The 16,453-nt window shown below is 35.2% G+C and overlaps 2 protein-coding genes across 2 annotated transcripts in view; both read left to right on the top strand.

Annotated features, from left to right (window-relative positions):
• Positions 1–16,453, top strand: part of LOC127736981 (probable ATP-dependent DNA helicase HFM1) — an 84,932-nt gene that overhangs the window by 46,967 nt on the left and 21,512 nt on the right. Inside the window, exons 17-22 of the mRNA XM_052247539.1 lie at positions 54–101; positions 743–826; positions 1,540–1,631; positions 8,273–8,379; positions 9,970–10,017; positions 11,598–11,695. Of these exons, the coding sequence (XP_052103499.1) occupies positions 54–101; positions 743–826; positions 1,540–1,631; positions 8,273–8,379; positions 9,970–10,017; positions 11,598–11,695 (477 nt within the window). The remainder of the gene's footprint in view (positions 1–53; positions 102–742; positions 827–1,539; positions 1,632–8,272; positions 8,380–9,969; positions 10,018–11,597; positions 11,696–16,453) is intronic.
• Positions 13,794–15,929, top strand: LOC127698506 (uncharacterized). Its single transcript, XM_052202016.1, has 2 exons — positions 13,794–13,959; positions 14,543–15,929. The coding sequence occupies exons 1-2, from the start codon at positions 13,875–13,877 to the stop codon at positions 15,055–15,057; spliced, it is 600 nt and encodes a 199-aa protein (XP_052057976.1). The 5' UTR covers positions 13,794–13,874; the 3' UTR covers positions 15,058–15,929.

Raw genomic sequence — 16,453 nt, 5'->3', positions numbered from 1 at the left:
TCTTTAGTTAAACAACATCCTAAATTAAACTGCTTCCTTCTTTCTGTTTATAGGAATGCCTCTTGGGTTGACTAAAGAACAGATAGAGAAAAGACTGCAAGGTATATGCAATAGACCATACTACATGCACTTAAATCAGAAAAGTTATTGATTTAGTCAGGAAAGTTTTTCATAACATTAAAAGCTTTCAAAATTGTTCAAATATACATTGTATGTTCAAATGTTATTCACTAAGGATTTAGATAAGGTTAAAATATCAAGTGAGAGATCAAAATAAAAAAAAAGAACTCAAGAAATTGAATTTTATTAGTGAACTGCTATATTTTAATTAAAAAATCAAACTTACTTTCTGATTAGAAGATTGATTTGAAAAAGTATATTTTTATTAGACTTTATATTGAGCAAAAGACAAAATAGGAAAAAAAACGGATTCATGCATTCACACAAAACAAAACAAAAGTTAGGGTATGTCTTGGCTATGCCTTGGCTAGACAAGACAAATGTCATAAGGGTTCCTCATAGTGTCTTAACAGACAGTAGTTTAACTTTTGGATTGGGTCAGCTATTTTGAACATGGTTTCCACCTGACTAGAACTTCTCGTTAAAGCATACAATATACTGTTTAAAAATTTTAAACTCTTCAAGGTACCAAGCTTTTAATTTTGTATGCTTGATGCACGTTTAGTCTATATATATAAGATTTACCATTGGTATTATTTTAATGTTTTTTTGTTGTTTTCAGATCTGTGTATGAAAAGCCTGAATGAACTTGAAATGACTAAGATGATTACATTGGATGAAGAAACTTTTGATGTTAAACCAACAGGTATAACTTCATCATAAATGGTAAAGTATTATTGTCTTAATGTTAAAATCATGAGGCATTTTATGTCAAAGTAGAAAAGAAAATTGTCTTATATATGTACCACTTGCAATATGATATCGCGATTTTACAGATGTACAAATTTCCCCCAAAATGTACTATATCTTCAAGAAAAATAAATCAGTTTTTAAAAAAAATTGTTATCCTCCTTCTTGGGGCTGTTTCAGAAAATACAAGGTCCCCCTCTTTCTGGAATGAAAATATTTTTTCTGTATGTAATCATATCTTGAAATATGTAGGTGATGCCATTTCTCATACATCTGTATCTGTAGATGGCTGGTGATTGGAGAATTCAATAATATAAAGGTGGGATATAACAACATCTTACTCATATTTTAGGTTGGGGTTTTCACCGCTCCCACCCCCTATAAGATCAATAGAATTTTGTTGAATCATAAATCATTGAGAATTCTATCCCTTAACCATATATACCATGTACCATTACTTCTCATGATTTTTTTCTTTAACTTCAACCACACCATCATTTCCCTGCAACACAATAGACAGTAGTCCATTGTGTACCAGTTTAATATGTTTGTGACTTTATGAAAGTAAATGTCAGTTTTGTAATGCAATTTAATACAATAGCTGCTTTGCTTGCTGTTGAAACTATGTTTTAAGATATAATTTTCAAATTTATTTTTTATCGTTTGTAGAAGCAGGAAGATTAATGGCAAGATACTGTATAGCATTTGAAACAATGAAGAAGTTTTGTAAAATATCAGGAATTGAATCAATCTGTGAATTAGTAAGGAGTTATGAGATAAGTTAAAATTGATACTGATATAGTGTCCTTGTAGGCTTAAAATCTCTACAGAAGATATGAATTTTTACAAGGACAAGTTTCACTCGGCAAAATATAGCCTGGATTTCAACTTTATCATTAAATATTAAAAAGACAACAATTTGTTTCTTAAATGGATTTATTTCAAAATCCTTAATGCTAGGTAAAACTAATCTCTACATAAGAGCACATTCAGCACATTTTGGATAAATTGTTGAAATATGATTATTTGTGGAATTTTTGGACCTAAAAGCTTCAGGAAAACTATGGCAGCAACCTACGATCCAAAATGTGATGTAACCAAAAGGAGCCAAGGTTTATATTGAATTTCTAGACACAAACATTTTCTGAGTTGGGGGTTGCAGTTGAAGTAAATTATGCTAAAAATTGCTATAAAGTATGGAAAAATTGGCCCACGCAAATGAGGCATAATTAAGGGTTCATAACTTCGTAATGTATAATGTGATGTGCCAAATAGAAATAAGGGTATTATAAGGGGACCTTTATAATTAGATTTGGAAAGGGTTTCATTGACTTCCACAAGGCAAACATCTGCTATCACTTCTTAATATGTTTATCTGTATATTTTATAAATTAGTTGGAAGTGGAAAATATTTTTGAAATGGATAAATAATGAAGTGAAGTGTTTAAATTTTACCCTCTAGGTTAAATGTGTGTTTATAGTTATTATTGTGTCCATTCATTTCTGCATTCATTCATATCCTCATCCATTTGTTCTAGTAATAGCTCTTATCAAACATCCTTGATTTTATGTCAATAAATACGTTACCATCATAAATTCTGAGTACATCCATCTGCGCAAGTCTGACAGGCGGAAAACCCCAAATAAAAATATCATCCAATGAGAAGAGGGATGACCAAGCAGTGCCCGTATAACCATGCCTTTATATCATCCATTTTAATTTCCGCCTGCTCATCGAGACACACGTGTTACAACTTACAGAGAAGACTTTTAAGTTTTTTGTTTTTTCGATAGTGAATATTGTAGGCATCCCCATACCATTGTTTATTAATTATTGTTGTTATAATATTATATTTTATAAGTATTTAACTTCATACTTATTTAATTATGGAGTTTAATGCTTCCAGTTCTTTCGAGGCCATTACAGGTAATGATGTTTTTTTAGACGGTTCGTTACCCTTTACTGTTACTGCAACAACGGTAAGGCAGGGAACCCCTCCTATTAGTAGTCAACCGATGTTTTTACTTCGGTGACTACTAAGACCGGTCAACAGACCCTCAATACAGGTTCTGTCGGTTATCATGGAGGTGTCCCTACCATTTGCACTGTTACGCACACTTTTTCTAGGCCAGTTGACACCACTAGGTCTATTTCATCCTACCCTGGTATTTCTATGGGTCTAAACTTACCTGGGTCTAGAGCGCCAGCGTCATACTGTGGCTTCACTTTACCTGCTTCGGCTAGTAACGCCATGTCTTGGTCTAGACCTCCTTGGTCTCAGGGTTTATCCTTATTCAGGCTTTCCTGGTCAAGGGTTTCCTAATCAGGTTTTTCCGAGTCAGGTTCCTGGTCAGCCTTTCCCAGGTTTCTGGCCTTATTGTGGATCAATTACCACACCAGTTATTGTTCCTCAGAGTACTACATCTAATCTGTCAGTTCCTGCTCCTCCTTTAGCAGTGTCAGCTAGTAGTTGTAGTAGTGTATCTGTACCTGCTGCTCTGCCTACCTCTTCTGTTAGGCATAAGTTTAATCAGGTTACTGACTCTGGCCCCTCTTTAGATGGGTTCAAGAGTATTCTGGACGACTTTCGTCAATCTATTTCTTCTGAATTGACGTCTTTCTCCAACCGCCTGGGTACGCTAGAGAACATTGCCAATAAGTCAAATTCTCCAGTGATTTCACTCCTTCCAGATCATAATATTGGAAGTGACCCGGAGGACAGTGATGAGGAAGAACGCTTTTCGGTGGCCCCAGGCAGTCAGGAAGAAGGTTTTACTTCTGATGAAGAAGGTGATAATCCAGCTCAGGTCTCTCAGAATGTTTCTCAACCTTCTGTTCCTGTGTCTATCTCTTCTTCTGTAATTGGTCATTCTTCTACCAATTCCAGTAAGGATCCTGAGGCAGAAGATACTCCTTCTACTTTGAAGGATCTTAGAGATTCGGTTTATACCATTATGAGAGACGTCAACAAGGTACCATTTCAGTCTCCTCCCAGACCCAAGAGACTTACCTCTACCTTCGAGGCTTCATGTGGTCTGTCTATAGACAACGCTAAGTCACATACTAGATTTCCACAATCCAACCATATGTCTACTTCTCTGCAGATCATCAATGATGGGATTGTGGCTAATGAGTCCCAATTTTCTCAAGTGAGTGGTTTTGGGCTTGCCTCATTTACTGAGCAGTTCCGTTCTAAAGATTATGATATCTTTGATTCTACCTTGGGTAAATTGGTACCTAAATGTGACAATCTTCGATTGCTTCTAAACCTGCCGATGGACTGCGTCTTTCTCAGTCTGTTTGGTCCAAAACGGAGAACCTTCTCAGGAATGCCTCTCATGTTTTAGGCACTGCTGAACATTTTTTATCTGCAGTTGCTCCAGTACTTAAAGACTCTTCTCTTCCACCAGAGGTCAAGCCTTTTCTATTACAGGTGGACAAGGCTTTGGGTGCCTCTCAGTTGTTGATTATGGGTTCTATAGCCAACTGCACTTTATCCAAAAGAGCTGAAATTTTGGATAAAGCAAAGGTTTCGGATAATCTTAAGGATGCTTTAATTAAGTCTCCTTTAGATGATAAGATTTTCGGGTTGCCACTTAATGAAGTACAGAAGCATCTCAATCAAACCCCAGCTCCAGTGAAGGTGAATGAATCTCTTTCTGGAAATAATTCTAAACGAGGTAGTTATTCTTCCGCTGGAGGCTCATCTTATAATTCTCAAGAGAAGAGGAGGAAAATGACTAATGATGGCAGTAATAAACCTAAGAAGTCTTCATTCCCTAAGTCTAAACCTAACAGTTTTAAGAGAGGTGGCAAGAGGGCCAATCCCTCTTCCTAGGAAGTTGCCCCCTCGTACGTTACTGTCAGAACCCAATCCAGAGATGTACTACAAAACTCCTCTTTCTCAATTGCCAGTAGGGGGGAGGTTAACTCATTTTCTAAAAAAATGGACAAGTATTACCTCAGATTGTTGGGTTCTGTCAGTAATTTGAGGGGGATTGACTCTTCAATTCAAAGAACAACCTCCTCTTTCTTCTGTTCCTATTCCACTGTCCAATACTCAAGATCCACAGAAGTTTCTTCTTCTGTCAACAGAAGTAGAGACTCTTTTGACAAAGAGAGCAGTGGAGGAAGTCCCTGTATCTTCAATAGATCCAGGTTTCTATTCTCGTCTCTTCCTTGTTTCGAAGAAGACAGGAGGAATGAGACCAGTCATCGATTTGTCTATCCTCAATTCTTACATGATTATTCCCCATTTCAAAATGGAGACCAATCGTTCAATCAGAGCTTCTATTCTTCCAGGTATGTGGACAACATCCCTGGATCTGACGGACGCTTATTTTCATGTTCCAGTTTGCCATTCATACTGCAAATTCCTTCGGTTTGTTTGGAACAAAAGGGTTTACCAATTCAGAGCTCTCCCTTTTGGTCTGTCAACTGCACCACTAGCCTTTACCAAACTCATGCAGGTAGCCATAGCTCACCTTCATTCACAGGCTATTCAGATTCATTCTTACCTGGACGACTCACTGATCAAGGAACTTTCTCCCGAGAAACTCTATCTAAATACCGATGTAGTCATCAGATTGCTTCTCTCTCTGGGGTTTCTCATCTCTTGGAAAAAGTCAGACCTTATTCCGTCTCAGGACTTTATTTTCCTAGGCGAACATTACCTTACTCATCAGTGCATAGTTCGACCTCCTCAGGAAAAGTTTCAGAATCTTTGTTCAAAAATTCATCTGTTTCTATCTCAAAAAACAGTTACTGCTCGCCAGTTTTCACAACTGCTAGGTCTCTTGAATTCACTAGCGGATGTTGTTCCACTTGGTCGCCTTCACATTCGACCTCTTCAATTTTATCTACATCAACATTGGCTCCCAGCTTCACAGGATTGGGAATTTCCAGTTCCAATCATTCATCAGGAATTGTATCCTCATTTGGTTTGGTGGACTTCCCAAGCAAACGTTTTGAGAGGCCAACTTCTGTCCTCTCCAGTTCCAAATCAGACTCTGCTCACAGATGCCTCCAACCTCGGTTGGGGAGCCTATCTGGAAGGTCTTTCAGTTTCAGGAGTGTGGACTCCAGATCTTTTGAAGGAACATATCAACATACTAGAAATGAAGGCAGTTCTTCTTGCACTGTCTCATTTTCAGTCCCTACTGCAGAACAAATCTCTTGTTCTAGCATCGGACAACACCACTGTGGTGGCTTATTTGCGAAACCAAGGGGGAACTCATTGTTACGAGCTGTTCCTTTTAGCAAGAGAAATCCTCCTTCTTTGCAATCACCTTCATCTACAGATTGTAGTCGTCATGTCCCAGGGAAACTCAATGTGTCAGCAGATGCTCTGTCCAGGACACTTACCCCAGTCAATACAGAGTGGGAACTTCTCCAATCAGTATTTCAGGCAATAACACTTCAGTGGGGGTCTCCTCATGTAGACCTGTTTGCAACAAGCCTCAATTACAAAGTTCAAGTGTTCATGTCTCCTGTACCAGATCCGAAAGCTTACGCAGTAGACTGCATGAGTGTTCCTTGGGACGGAATGTTCGCTTACGCCTTCCCTCCGTTCAGATTTCTGTCAGAAGTTCTTCGTAAGATCTCAGCAGAGCAAGGGTTGATCATTCTTATTGCTCCAGCTTGGCCCAAACAAGCCTGGTTTCCAGATCTTCTTCATCTGTCTTGTGCTCGTCCACTGGTTCTACCAGTACGACACAACCTTCTGTCCCAGTTCAAGGGCAAGATTCTTCATCCCAATCCAGAGAAGCTACATCTGTTCACGTGGCTTCTCTCAGGGATAGCTTCAAGGAGAGAGGTTTTTCTGAATGCGCAGCCAGACATCTCTCCCGAGCAGTTAGAGATTCCACTAACATCGTCTATGATGCCAAGTGGACTATCATCAGTAGTTGGTGTAGTGAGAAGGAAATTGATCCTTTCCAAATTTCTGTACAGCAACTAGCAGACTTTCTGATCCACCTTTTTGAAGAGAAAGGATTATCTCCCTCTACAATTAAAGGCTATATATCAGCTATTTCTAGGACGATTCAACTGTCTGGAGGTCCAGATTTTGGTAATAATGAATTCATTTCTCTTTTAGTTAAGAATTTCACTCTTGAGCGCCCTAGACAGAGAGTTTTAATCCCTTCTTGGAATTTGAGTGTAGTTTTATCAGCTTTAAAAACCCATCCTTTTGAACCTGCTGAAAAGGTTGAAATCAAGTTTTTATCGTATAAGTGTTGTTTTCTTCTTGCCTTGGCCTCTGGTAGAAGAAGAAGTGAAATTCATTTGTTTTCCACTGCTGATTACTGCCTTCGTTTTAATAGGGATAAGTCATCTGTTACTCTATTAACGGATCCAGCCTTTTTAGCCAAAAATCAAATTTCGAACAGAGGTTCAGAACCAATAGTGATTCCAGCCCTTCCTGATGATTCAAGTTCTAAAGTACTCTGTCCTATCCGAGTCTTACTTTTATATCTTCAGAGAACACGGAGTCTCTGCACCTCCTCAAATTTTAGGTTATTTATTCCTATTTACAAAGGAAAACAAGATTTGTCTGCTAAAACCATTTCAACTTGGATCTGTAAAACTATTCAATTAGCTTACAATTCTTCTAATGAAGAACTTCTGAATAGTATGCATGTTAAAGCCCATGATGTTAGAGCTATTTCTACCTCCTGGGCCCTTTTTAATAACGCTTCTTTAGAGGAAGTCTTATCTGCAGGTTTCTTGAGAACTGAAAATTCTTTCATTTCTCACTATCGGCAGTCTTTATCTACTCAAGCTCAGAGTTTGTACTCCTTAGGACCTTTAGTTTCCGCACAAAGAGTTGTTTTTCCTCCTGCATCTTCTGGTTCAGGGGATTCAGCTTTGCGTTAGATTCTATATTTTACTCAGAATTTATGATGGTAACGTATTTATTGACATAAAATTGTACATTTTTAAAGTAAAATGAGATTTTTTTAAATAAATACTTACCATCATAAATTAAAGGTCCCTCCCAACCTCCCCTTCATCCCTTGTTTTTTTTTTCTAGGGCTTCTTGCTTACTTAAGGAAATTAAATGGATGATATAAAGGCATGGTTATACGGGCACTGCTTGGTCATCCCTCTTCTCATTGGATGATATTTTTATTTGGGGTTTTCCTCCTGTCAGACTTGCGCAGATGGATGTACTCAGAATTTATGATGGTAAGTATTTATTTAATAAAATCTCATTTTACTTTAAAAATGTACAATTTTTATAAGGCTGGGGAGACCGTGCAAAAAGTAATTATTTTTTAAGAAGTTCAAATGGAAAATGTAGTAACAGTAGATGTTAAAAAATGTAAATTAAGCTAGTTTTATCAAATTATAAAAATAAAATTAAACCATGTATACTAAAAATTTCTCATTTTATTGTAGATCACTTTGGTTGCTGATTGTGAAGAGTTTACAGAAATTCAGCTGAGAACCAATGAAAAGAAAACATTAAACTCCTTGAATAAAGATAAAAACAGAATAACAATAAGGTTTATTTAAAACATTATAACTTGTGTAATTTTATTTATTGAACATACTCCTGTACAAAAGAAAAATGGCATGTTGAAAAATTAATTATGCACATTGTAACTGTAACTAACGTTTGTTAGATAAAGGTACATAATGTGCCCATATAGTCAGCACTTCTATTTTGTTAGATAGATTGACGAATGAATTTCAATAATATTTATGTACAGTATTTACACCTATAAAAGGAAGGTCCCTATTGATTTTATAATTTTTTGAAATTTTTTTGGAAAAAAATGCTATTTGTTGAAAAAAATTTGATAAACATTTCTTTTCCTAGAATTTCATAAAAAAAAATGTTATGTAGGTATAATACACTATTCAAAATTTATTCCTGTAGTCAAATTTGGGGTAAAAACTTAGTTTTGTTAAAAAGTCTGAAATTTTGACAAACATCTTTTTGCTCTGGGATTTCAATGAAAATTGAATTACAGCTTTATCATAAATTATCAAAAAGCTACAATTTGGTTCTTAAAAGGATCTATTTCAAAACCTAAATGCCAACTAAATAAATCTCTTAAATCTACTTAAATAAATAAAAGTACATTAAAGGCTGCAAAGTATGCACACTTTAGAGATGTCGTAAACAAAAAATGATTTTGTGCATTTTTAAGACCTAAAATCTTTAGGAAAACCTTGATCGCAAGGTACAGTCCAAAATGTTGAAGAAAGCAATTATGATTATAAAAATCTTTGAAGAACACACAATCATATTGTTATTTGCATATTATTTTTTTGGTACCTTTAAAGATAGACGAGACAACTAGTAAATTGCTCATGTACAGAATAAGTCTTAATTATCTGGACAGTTCCAGTCTACCATGCCTGATTATACTTTTATTTGTATTACAAATGTACTTAATATTATCGCCTGAAATACTTTTGACTATAAAAATAAGAAGAAATTCTGATGAGGTATGATTGCCAATAAGACAACTCTCCATCAGAGATCAAATGCTGCAGTAGTTAGCAACTATAGGTCACTGCACAGCCCCCAACAATGAGCAAAACTCACACTACACAGCAAGCTACAAAAGTATCTTTGCCATGCTTGTGCTGTGCTTACTTTTATGTTTGCTTCTCTTTTTTTAGCTTCCTTGCATGATTATGCTTTTTATATTGTTGTATATGTTGTGTGTATGTATTTGTTTAAGAACTTATGTTTTTTAGTTAGTAACTATACAGCAACTCTTTTCACAAAAAATCTGACGATTAAAATCGATTGTATTTAAAGCTATACTGAAATGTGTATTGCTTACAACTATTTTTATTCTTAAGATTTTTTGTGAAAAGAGCCGCAGAATCTAAACACGGTAAAGCTTTTATATTGTATGAAGGCCAAGACATGACAATGTAAAACAATTGAAAAGAGAATATTAACGACTTCATGTATGTACAAAACAATAAACAAAAATCAAATATGATATACAGCATCAAACAACAACCACTGAACTTCAGCTCCCAACTTAGGGCAGGCACACAACTATATTGTTATAAATGAGTATATTAAAAATGAGTTTTTAAGATTTTTTTTCTTTCTATGTTTTCTTCAGATTTCCTATTCAAGGCAAGATAAAGACCAAGCAGATGAAAGTAAATGTGTACGTAATTTAAAAAACTGAGATATATATTATATCAGGTAGTTATGAATAGTATACATGTATATCAAATCCAGTGTTGATATTTAGTAAGGGAAGAAACATGTAATTAGGATATGTCATTTTTGCATGCTGCTGAAAACATTCAAGAAATATCATAGATCTTTTTCAAGTTTTCAGATATGTTACAAGTAACTAGATTTTTAGTTGGACCAAGTGCCTTGTAAAGTAGATTTACATTTGTCAGATTGTCAATTTTTAAATGGTGTACTATAAAACGTGTACTGGTAATTATGTGATTTTTGTATACTGCTGATCAAAAGAAATATTAGAATTAGCTCATTGATCGTGATCATTAACTAGATTTGCAATTGGAATGAGTGCCTTGAAGTAGGACAACATCATACATGTGAACCTCCCGACGGGAGTACAATAATCCAGTTTTCAGGGGTCTCCTCCCGTCCTCCCGTTGAAGAGAAAAAAATCCCATGTATAAAATATTTCATGAATGAAAATTTTCAGGAGCCATTTTTTTTTACTACGATGTTTACTAATGTTTGTTATTGAAGACGAAAAAACCTGAGAGTACCGAACATATCCGGTGTAACTGACATTACCTGTACACAACACGTGTAGATTTTGACCTGGAAAACGGTTAATTACATGTAACAAGTGATAATAGTTTGATTGCATAATAAACAGGTGTCAGCTCAGGTGATAGAATATTAATATGGCTTCTGTCTATGGCACACACAAAGGATGATTAAAGGGAAATACCGGCAATGACCAGCTGATGATAGAAAAGTGGAATATTGTTGTCAAAACATGAATACAAATCTATACACAAAGAAAAGGTCATAGCGCTATATTTACAAGCAGTCAACAATCAATTATCAAAAACAAAGCAAGAAACAGAATCTTCTCAATATTTCCTTCTGCAATGTGATATCATTCGAATAGAAAGGCTACTAAGGTACTATAAACACGTTACATTCGGATGGAAGGTTGAAGAAAAAACACTTTAAAAGACAATTTCTACATCATACGGTTACATTTACGACAAAATTTATGTCGATAAAAAACCTCCTGATCTGAGTCCTAATCTCCTGACCAAAATTTCCCAATCTCCTGATCTGAGTTTCACAGTCCATCACATGTATGCAACATTTTTCAACTTTGTATGTTAAAATTTTAAGGAGTTTTATATTTGCTTTTGAATAGTAACAGATCAATCCATTATCTAGCTAACTGACTTACATTTGTAGTAAGTTTCTTTAGTGGATGAATTAAGGTAAACTTTGAAAAAGAAAAAAAAAAAGAAATGCATTATGTCCATTTGTTTGTGAAAAAATAAACAATGCAATAACTAAATCTTGCAATTTAATTTTTGCTAGTAAAATTCTACCACAGTCAGTACACAATTTTTATTTTCAATTGTTATAAGTTAAAGATTTGCATCTTTAAATTTTCATGCCTAATGAGTGAAAATGACAAAGATTTTTTTCAAACTTAGAAACTTGGCATTATATATTTTAGGCGAGTAAAGTTGAAAATTATGATATATGAAATCCTCCTTTTGCTAGGTTAATCCAGGCAGCACTTGGTTGTTTTGTGGTACAGGATTTTTCTCTTCAGCAGGACACTACCAGAATATTTAGAGCAGCAAATAGAATTTCAAGATGTAAGTTATCAGAGTTCTTTGCCATACATACTGAATTTTAATGAGAAATCATGTTGATGATAGTTTAAGTTGTAGAACTCCTCCTTTATTTCAATAATTATACCCTACCCCCCAAAAAAATCACCATGTCCATCTGTTGTCTGTCTGTCTGTCTGTCAGTCGTCCGCTTCGTGTCCTGTGCATAACTTTTGTTCCGTAAAATTAATGTTAACCAAACTTGGTATGCAGTTGAATCATGGGCTAAGGGTGTGTCATATACCAAAGTCTGGTCACTATGACCATGGGCTTTGACCTTTGACCCCTATGGTAATAAAAATTGTCTAATTTGTGTCCAGTGCATAAATTTTGTACTGTAAAACTTAGGATGACCAAACTTAGTATGCAGTTGCATCATAGGATTGGGATCTGTTGCATACTAAAGTCAGGTCACTTTGACCTTGACCTTTGACCACTATGATAGTAAAACCTTATCCAATTCGTGTCCAGTTCATAACTTTTGTACTTAATAACTAAGGTTAACCAAACTTGGTATGCAGTTACATCATGGTCGTGGGGTGTGTCATTTACAAATATCAGGTCACTGACCTTTGAACCCTATGATGATTAAACCTTGTCTGATTTGTGTTCTGCTTATATCTTTTGTACCATAGAACTTAGGTTGACCTGAATAAACTTAGTATGCTGGTACATCATGGGATGGTGTGTGTCATATATTAAAGTCATGTCACTCTGATCTTGAATTTGACCTTCGACTCTTATGATAGTAAAACATTGTCTAATTTGTGTTTGGTGCAGATATGCTGTAGTACTTAGATTGACAAAGCTTTGTATGCAGAAGCATCATACTGACCTTGACTTTGACCTAGAACTTTAATTTATTAATTTAAAGTATACGAACCTCAGACTTTGTTCCTGGATCAGTATAATTCTTTTAGTTTGACCAGTAACCATTTTTCAATCTAACACAGAGACAATGAATATATAAAATGAAAAGCTGAAAACCAAGAATCTCAAAACATCATTGCCTCAATACTGAATTTCACAGTAGCAACTAAAATGTAAAATGTATGCATGTATGTACGGCAGGGCTTCCAAAATTATTTTTAGCAAGCCGGACATTTTATTTATTATCCCGATTTTAATCCCTTAAGACTAAATAAACAAAAGGCAACTATGGTAATCAGTTGCCGAGTTGGCCATCCCAATGATTGACATTAAAAAAAAGGATATTAAATTTTCTTTGATTCAAATTGAACTTCTGACGTAAACTGTTAAATTGGCAGTGCATCATTCGAAGTGTGCAACATCAGCGTACTTATATCTGCCTTAGACTCTTTATTTGTGCAAAATAACGTTGTCAAAAACTTTACTTTCGTTTTTATACCGGATGTTATCTTGACAATGGTAAAACATGGACCAGAGACGGATACGTAAATTCCGTGTACGTTTGCAAAGCGTGAATGAGTGGAAGTAGCTCTTTCTACGTTATTTCTTCTAGAAAATATTCGAAATAAACGTGAGGTAAAGGTATCAATGACAATTTAATCATTTTTTAAAGGCAGTGCTTTAATGCCTTTCTGGTTGCCGTGTTAATCTTTCTTTCCGCGATATCCAACTTATCTACGTGGGGGGTCATTAGGCTCCAAGTAGATCCGGAAAATGTTGATTCTCTCCTCTTCTTATTGTGATATAAAATGTTTTTTGCTTCATTTCATTTACATTGGGAAATAGAGAAACGATCATTGTGTTTTGTTAGTTTTAAAAACTTTTGATATATTTGTATTTTGCATTATAAGCAGTCAACCGATTGACAAACTAGAATTATTTGAATTCCATGTGGAAAGAGGTCGGGTTAATTTCGAGTGTTATCTGCAATCTAGATGTTTATAAATCATTTCAGTCGTTGATATAATAATTTAAGGTCGACTGAACATGAATTAAATTATACAATTTAAAGTGCATTTCTGTGTATGCACCTGAACCCGTCTAGCGTTAGTGTTATTTCGCAGTTATATAAAGTAGCAAATTATCGTTCCTGAATAGGTGGCGCCGTGGTAGCCGATCCTGTTCTTAATCTTCCGGTTTCATTTAAGAGGAGGACATGCATTTCCAAATGACGTAAAAAGAAGGAAAAGTTGGATCAACGCCATGGTCCATAAGCAGATTGGATGAGAACACGATGAAATCGTGGAGTCCATCTCAATCAGCTGTTGTTTGCAAGGCACATTTTACTGAAAAAGACTACGTGCAGGAAACTATTCATGGTAAAACTCTATTTTCTTTTTAAAATATATAGTTATATATGTAATCGCCATGCGAATAAACCAAAGTCTGTTTACAACCGCAATTATCGTTTTAGAATAAAAGGGGGTGGTTAATTCAAGACGTCATAATTTTTTGGATTACGTTTCAATGTGATCTGTTTGAGATTTTTTGGTGCTTGCTACAATTTTAATGATTTCTTACAAGAGGTATATCATACTGAGAATTATTTTAGCAGTAATTATGCTAATGTAGTAATGACAGGAATGCATAAGCTATGCCTCATAGACTTTCTTTGAAAAATATCAATGACAATGTTAACAGGAACAAAACAATGACATGCTCTCATCTATATTATAGTTATTTAGGTACAAACAATGTACGTTTGTTGCATAAGTCTCTCATTGTTTGTCCTTTGGATTTACATAACATACATTTTGATGTACATTGATTCAGGCTAACATAGTTTTATCCAGATTGTAATGAATAAATCTAGTTAATATTTTGCCAGGTAGTACAAAGTATGCATTGCTAATGGAAGTTCATTTAATTATCAAAAAACTGATGTTTTATAACCTTTTTCAGGGCGCAAACCCACCATACAGAGACTTAAGTCTACTGCTATTCCAAGCCTATTTTCCTGGACCAAGCAAGAGACTGAATCGTCCGCAAAAAGAAAAATCAGGGCAGTTTCCTGTGAAAACAAAAGAACTAAACTTGATGAATATTGTAGTAGAAATCTAGAGGAAAGTTTTGATTGTAAAGTTGGTTTTCCTGAAGAAGTCATTCATACTGCAGACAGGATTTATGACTGTCCACCACCAACTGCCGAGCTAATGTTGAGCTTCACAGATGGAATTACGCAAACACCATCAATGCCTATATTTTCAGCAGAGAAATTTGAAATGAAGACACGTGACACAGCCATGCATTTTTATACCGGTTTAGAGTTGTATACTAAATTTTTATTTGTTTTGACCACACTTGGTCCAGCAGCACATTGTTTGAGATACATATATTTTCAAATTGATAGGGTGTCATTTGAAAATCAGTTTTTTTATGACTTTGATGAAATTGAGGCATTATACAACCAACTTTGAACTGTCTAGATTCTAGATTGAAACTAGTGTTAAGAATATTGTGTAGACATGGATTGTTTTTATGTCTAAACAGTGGCATGAGGCTAACACTTGGCCATTTAGTGGTTTAGTCAGGTATTTTGCGCCATCCAACTTCAAATTAAAGTTTCCTACAACTTGGATTATTATTGACAGCACACAATATCCCGTGATAAAACCTAAAGCTCCTAGAGCTCAGGCAACCTTTTCATCAAATAAAACAGAAACCCTGAAAATTCTTGAATGTTCGACACCTGGTGGTTTAGTCAACTATGTCTCTATGTTTCATAGAGCGAATTATTGGACTTGGCAAAACATACAAAATTCTAATAAATCCTATGAATGGAACTGAAACAAAACTTTCATCTGAAATAACATTTAGTTGTTTTATGTTGTGTAATTTTAGAACTTGTATTGTGCCAAAGGATGCATAAATAAAAGTGACGCAATGAATTTTGTTCTGATATATATATATTTACAATTACATGCACATGTAAATTGTAATGCATATAAAAATAAGGAGATGTGGTATGATATTCAGTGAGTTTATCAAACTAAAGTGCATAAGAAATGGGTTTAAGCAGTTACAGGTGTTACTGTCACCGTACAATCTCCAACAATGAGAAAAACTCGTACCCTGTAAAAAATTTCAGAGATCTTACAACTAAGTTTTGTTGTCTCACCTTGACTTTGGTGAATTGTTTATATCTGTTGATGTAAATATAAAAAAGAAGATGTGGTATGATTGCCAATGAGACAACTCTCCACACATGCACAAGAGACCAAATGACACAGAAATTAACAGCTATAGGCCACAGTACGGCCTTCAACAATGAGCAAAGCCCATACCGCACAGTCAGCTATAAAAGGCCCCGAAATGACAATGTAAAACAATTCAAACTTGAAAACTAACGGCCTATTTTATGTAAAAAAATGAACAAATATAACAAATATGCAACACATAAACAAACGACAACCACTGAATTACACTTTTATAGGCTCCTGACTTGGGACAGGCACATACATGTACATACAGAATGTGGCGGGCTTAAACATGTTAGCGGGATCCCAACCCTCCCCCTAACCTGGGACAGTGGTGTAACAGTACAATATAAGAAAGAACTATAAAAATCAGTTGAAAGAGGCTAAACTCATCAGATGGATAAATACAAATACAAGTGGACGTGGTCGGGTAGTTGTACATCCAAACAACAAAAAGACACTAAGTACAAATCTGAGAGTACTCACAGTTACTGACAGCTAGTTCAAAGCCACTAACAACTGATAAAAAAATCTTGCATCTAAGACTAAATTATCAATCCGTAAGCTCCCTTTAGAATTTTATAAATTTTAGATTTTACATTTCTGAGTTATGGGG

The sequence above is a fragment of the Mytilus californianus genome, unplaced genomic scaffold (genome assembly GCF_021869535.1).
Source record: "Mytilus californianus isolate M0D057914Y unplaced genomic scaffold, xbMytCali1.0.p SCAF_4, whole genome shotgun sequence".
NCBI classification, from domain to species: Eukaryota; Metazoa; Mollusca; class Bivalvia; order Mytilida; family Mytilidae; genus Mytilus; species Mytilus californianus.
This window is presented reverse-complemented; position numbering and strand designations above follow the sequence as displayed.

Bases quoted from the DNA above. Each gene is read 5' to 3' on its own strand.
- LOC127698506 (XM_052202016.1), top strand. From the start codon at position 13,875: ATGAAATCGTGGAGTCCATCTCAATCAGCTGTTGTTTGCAAGGCACAT. The intron at 13,960-14,542 runs GTAAAACTCTAT...AACCTTTTTCAG, and splicing joins CGTGCAGGAAACTATTCATG to GGCGCAAACCCACCATACAG.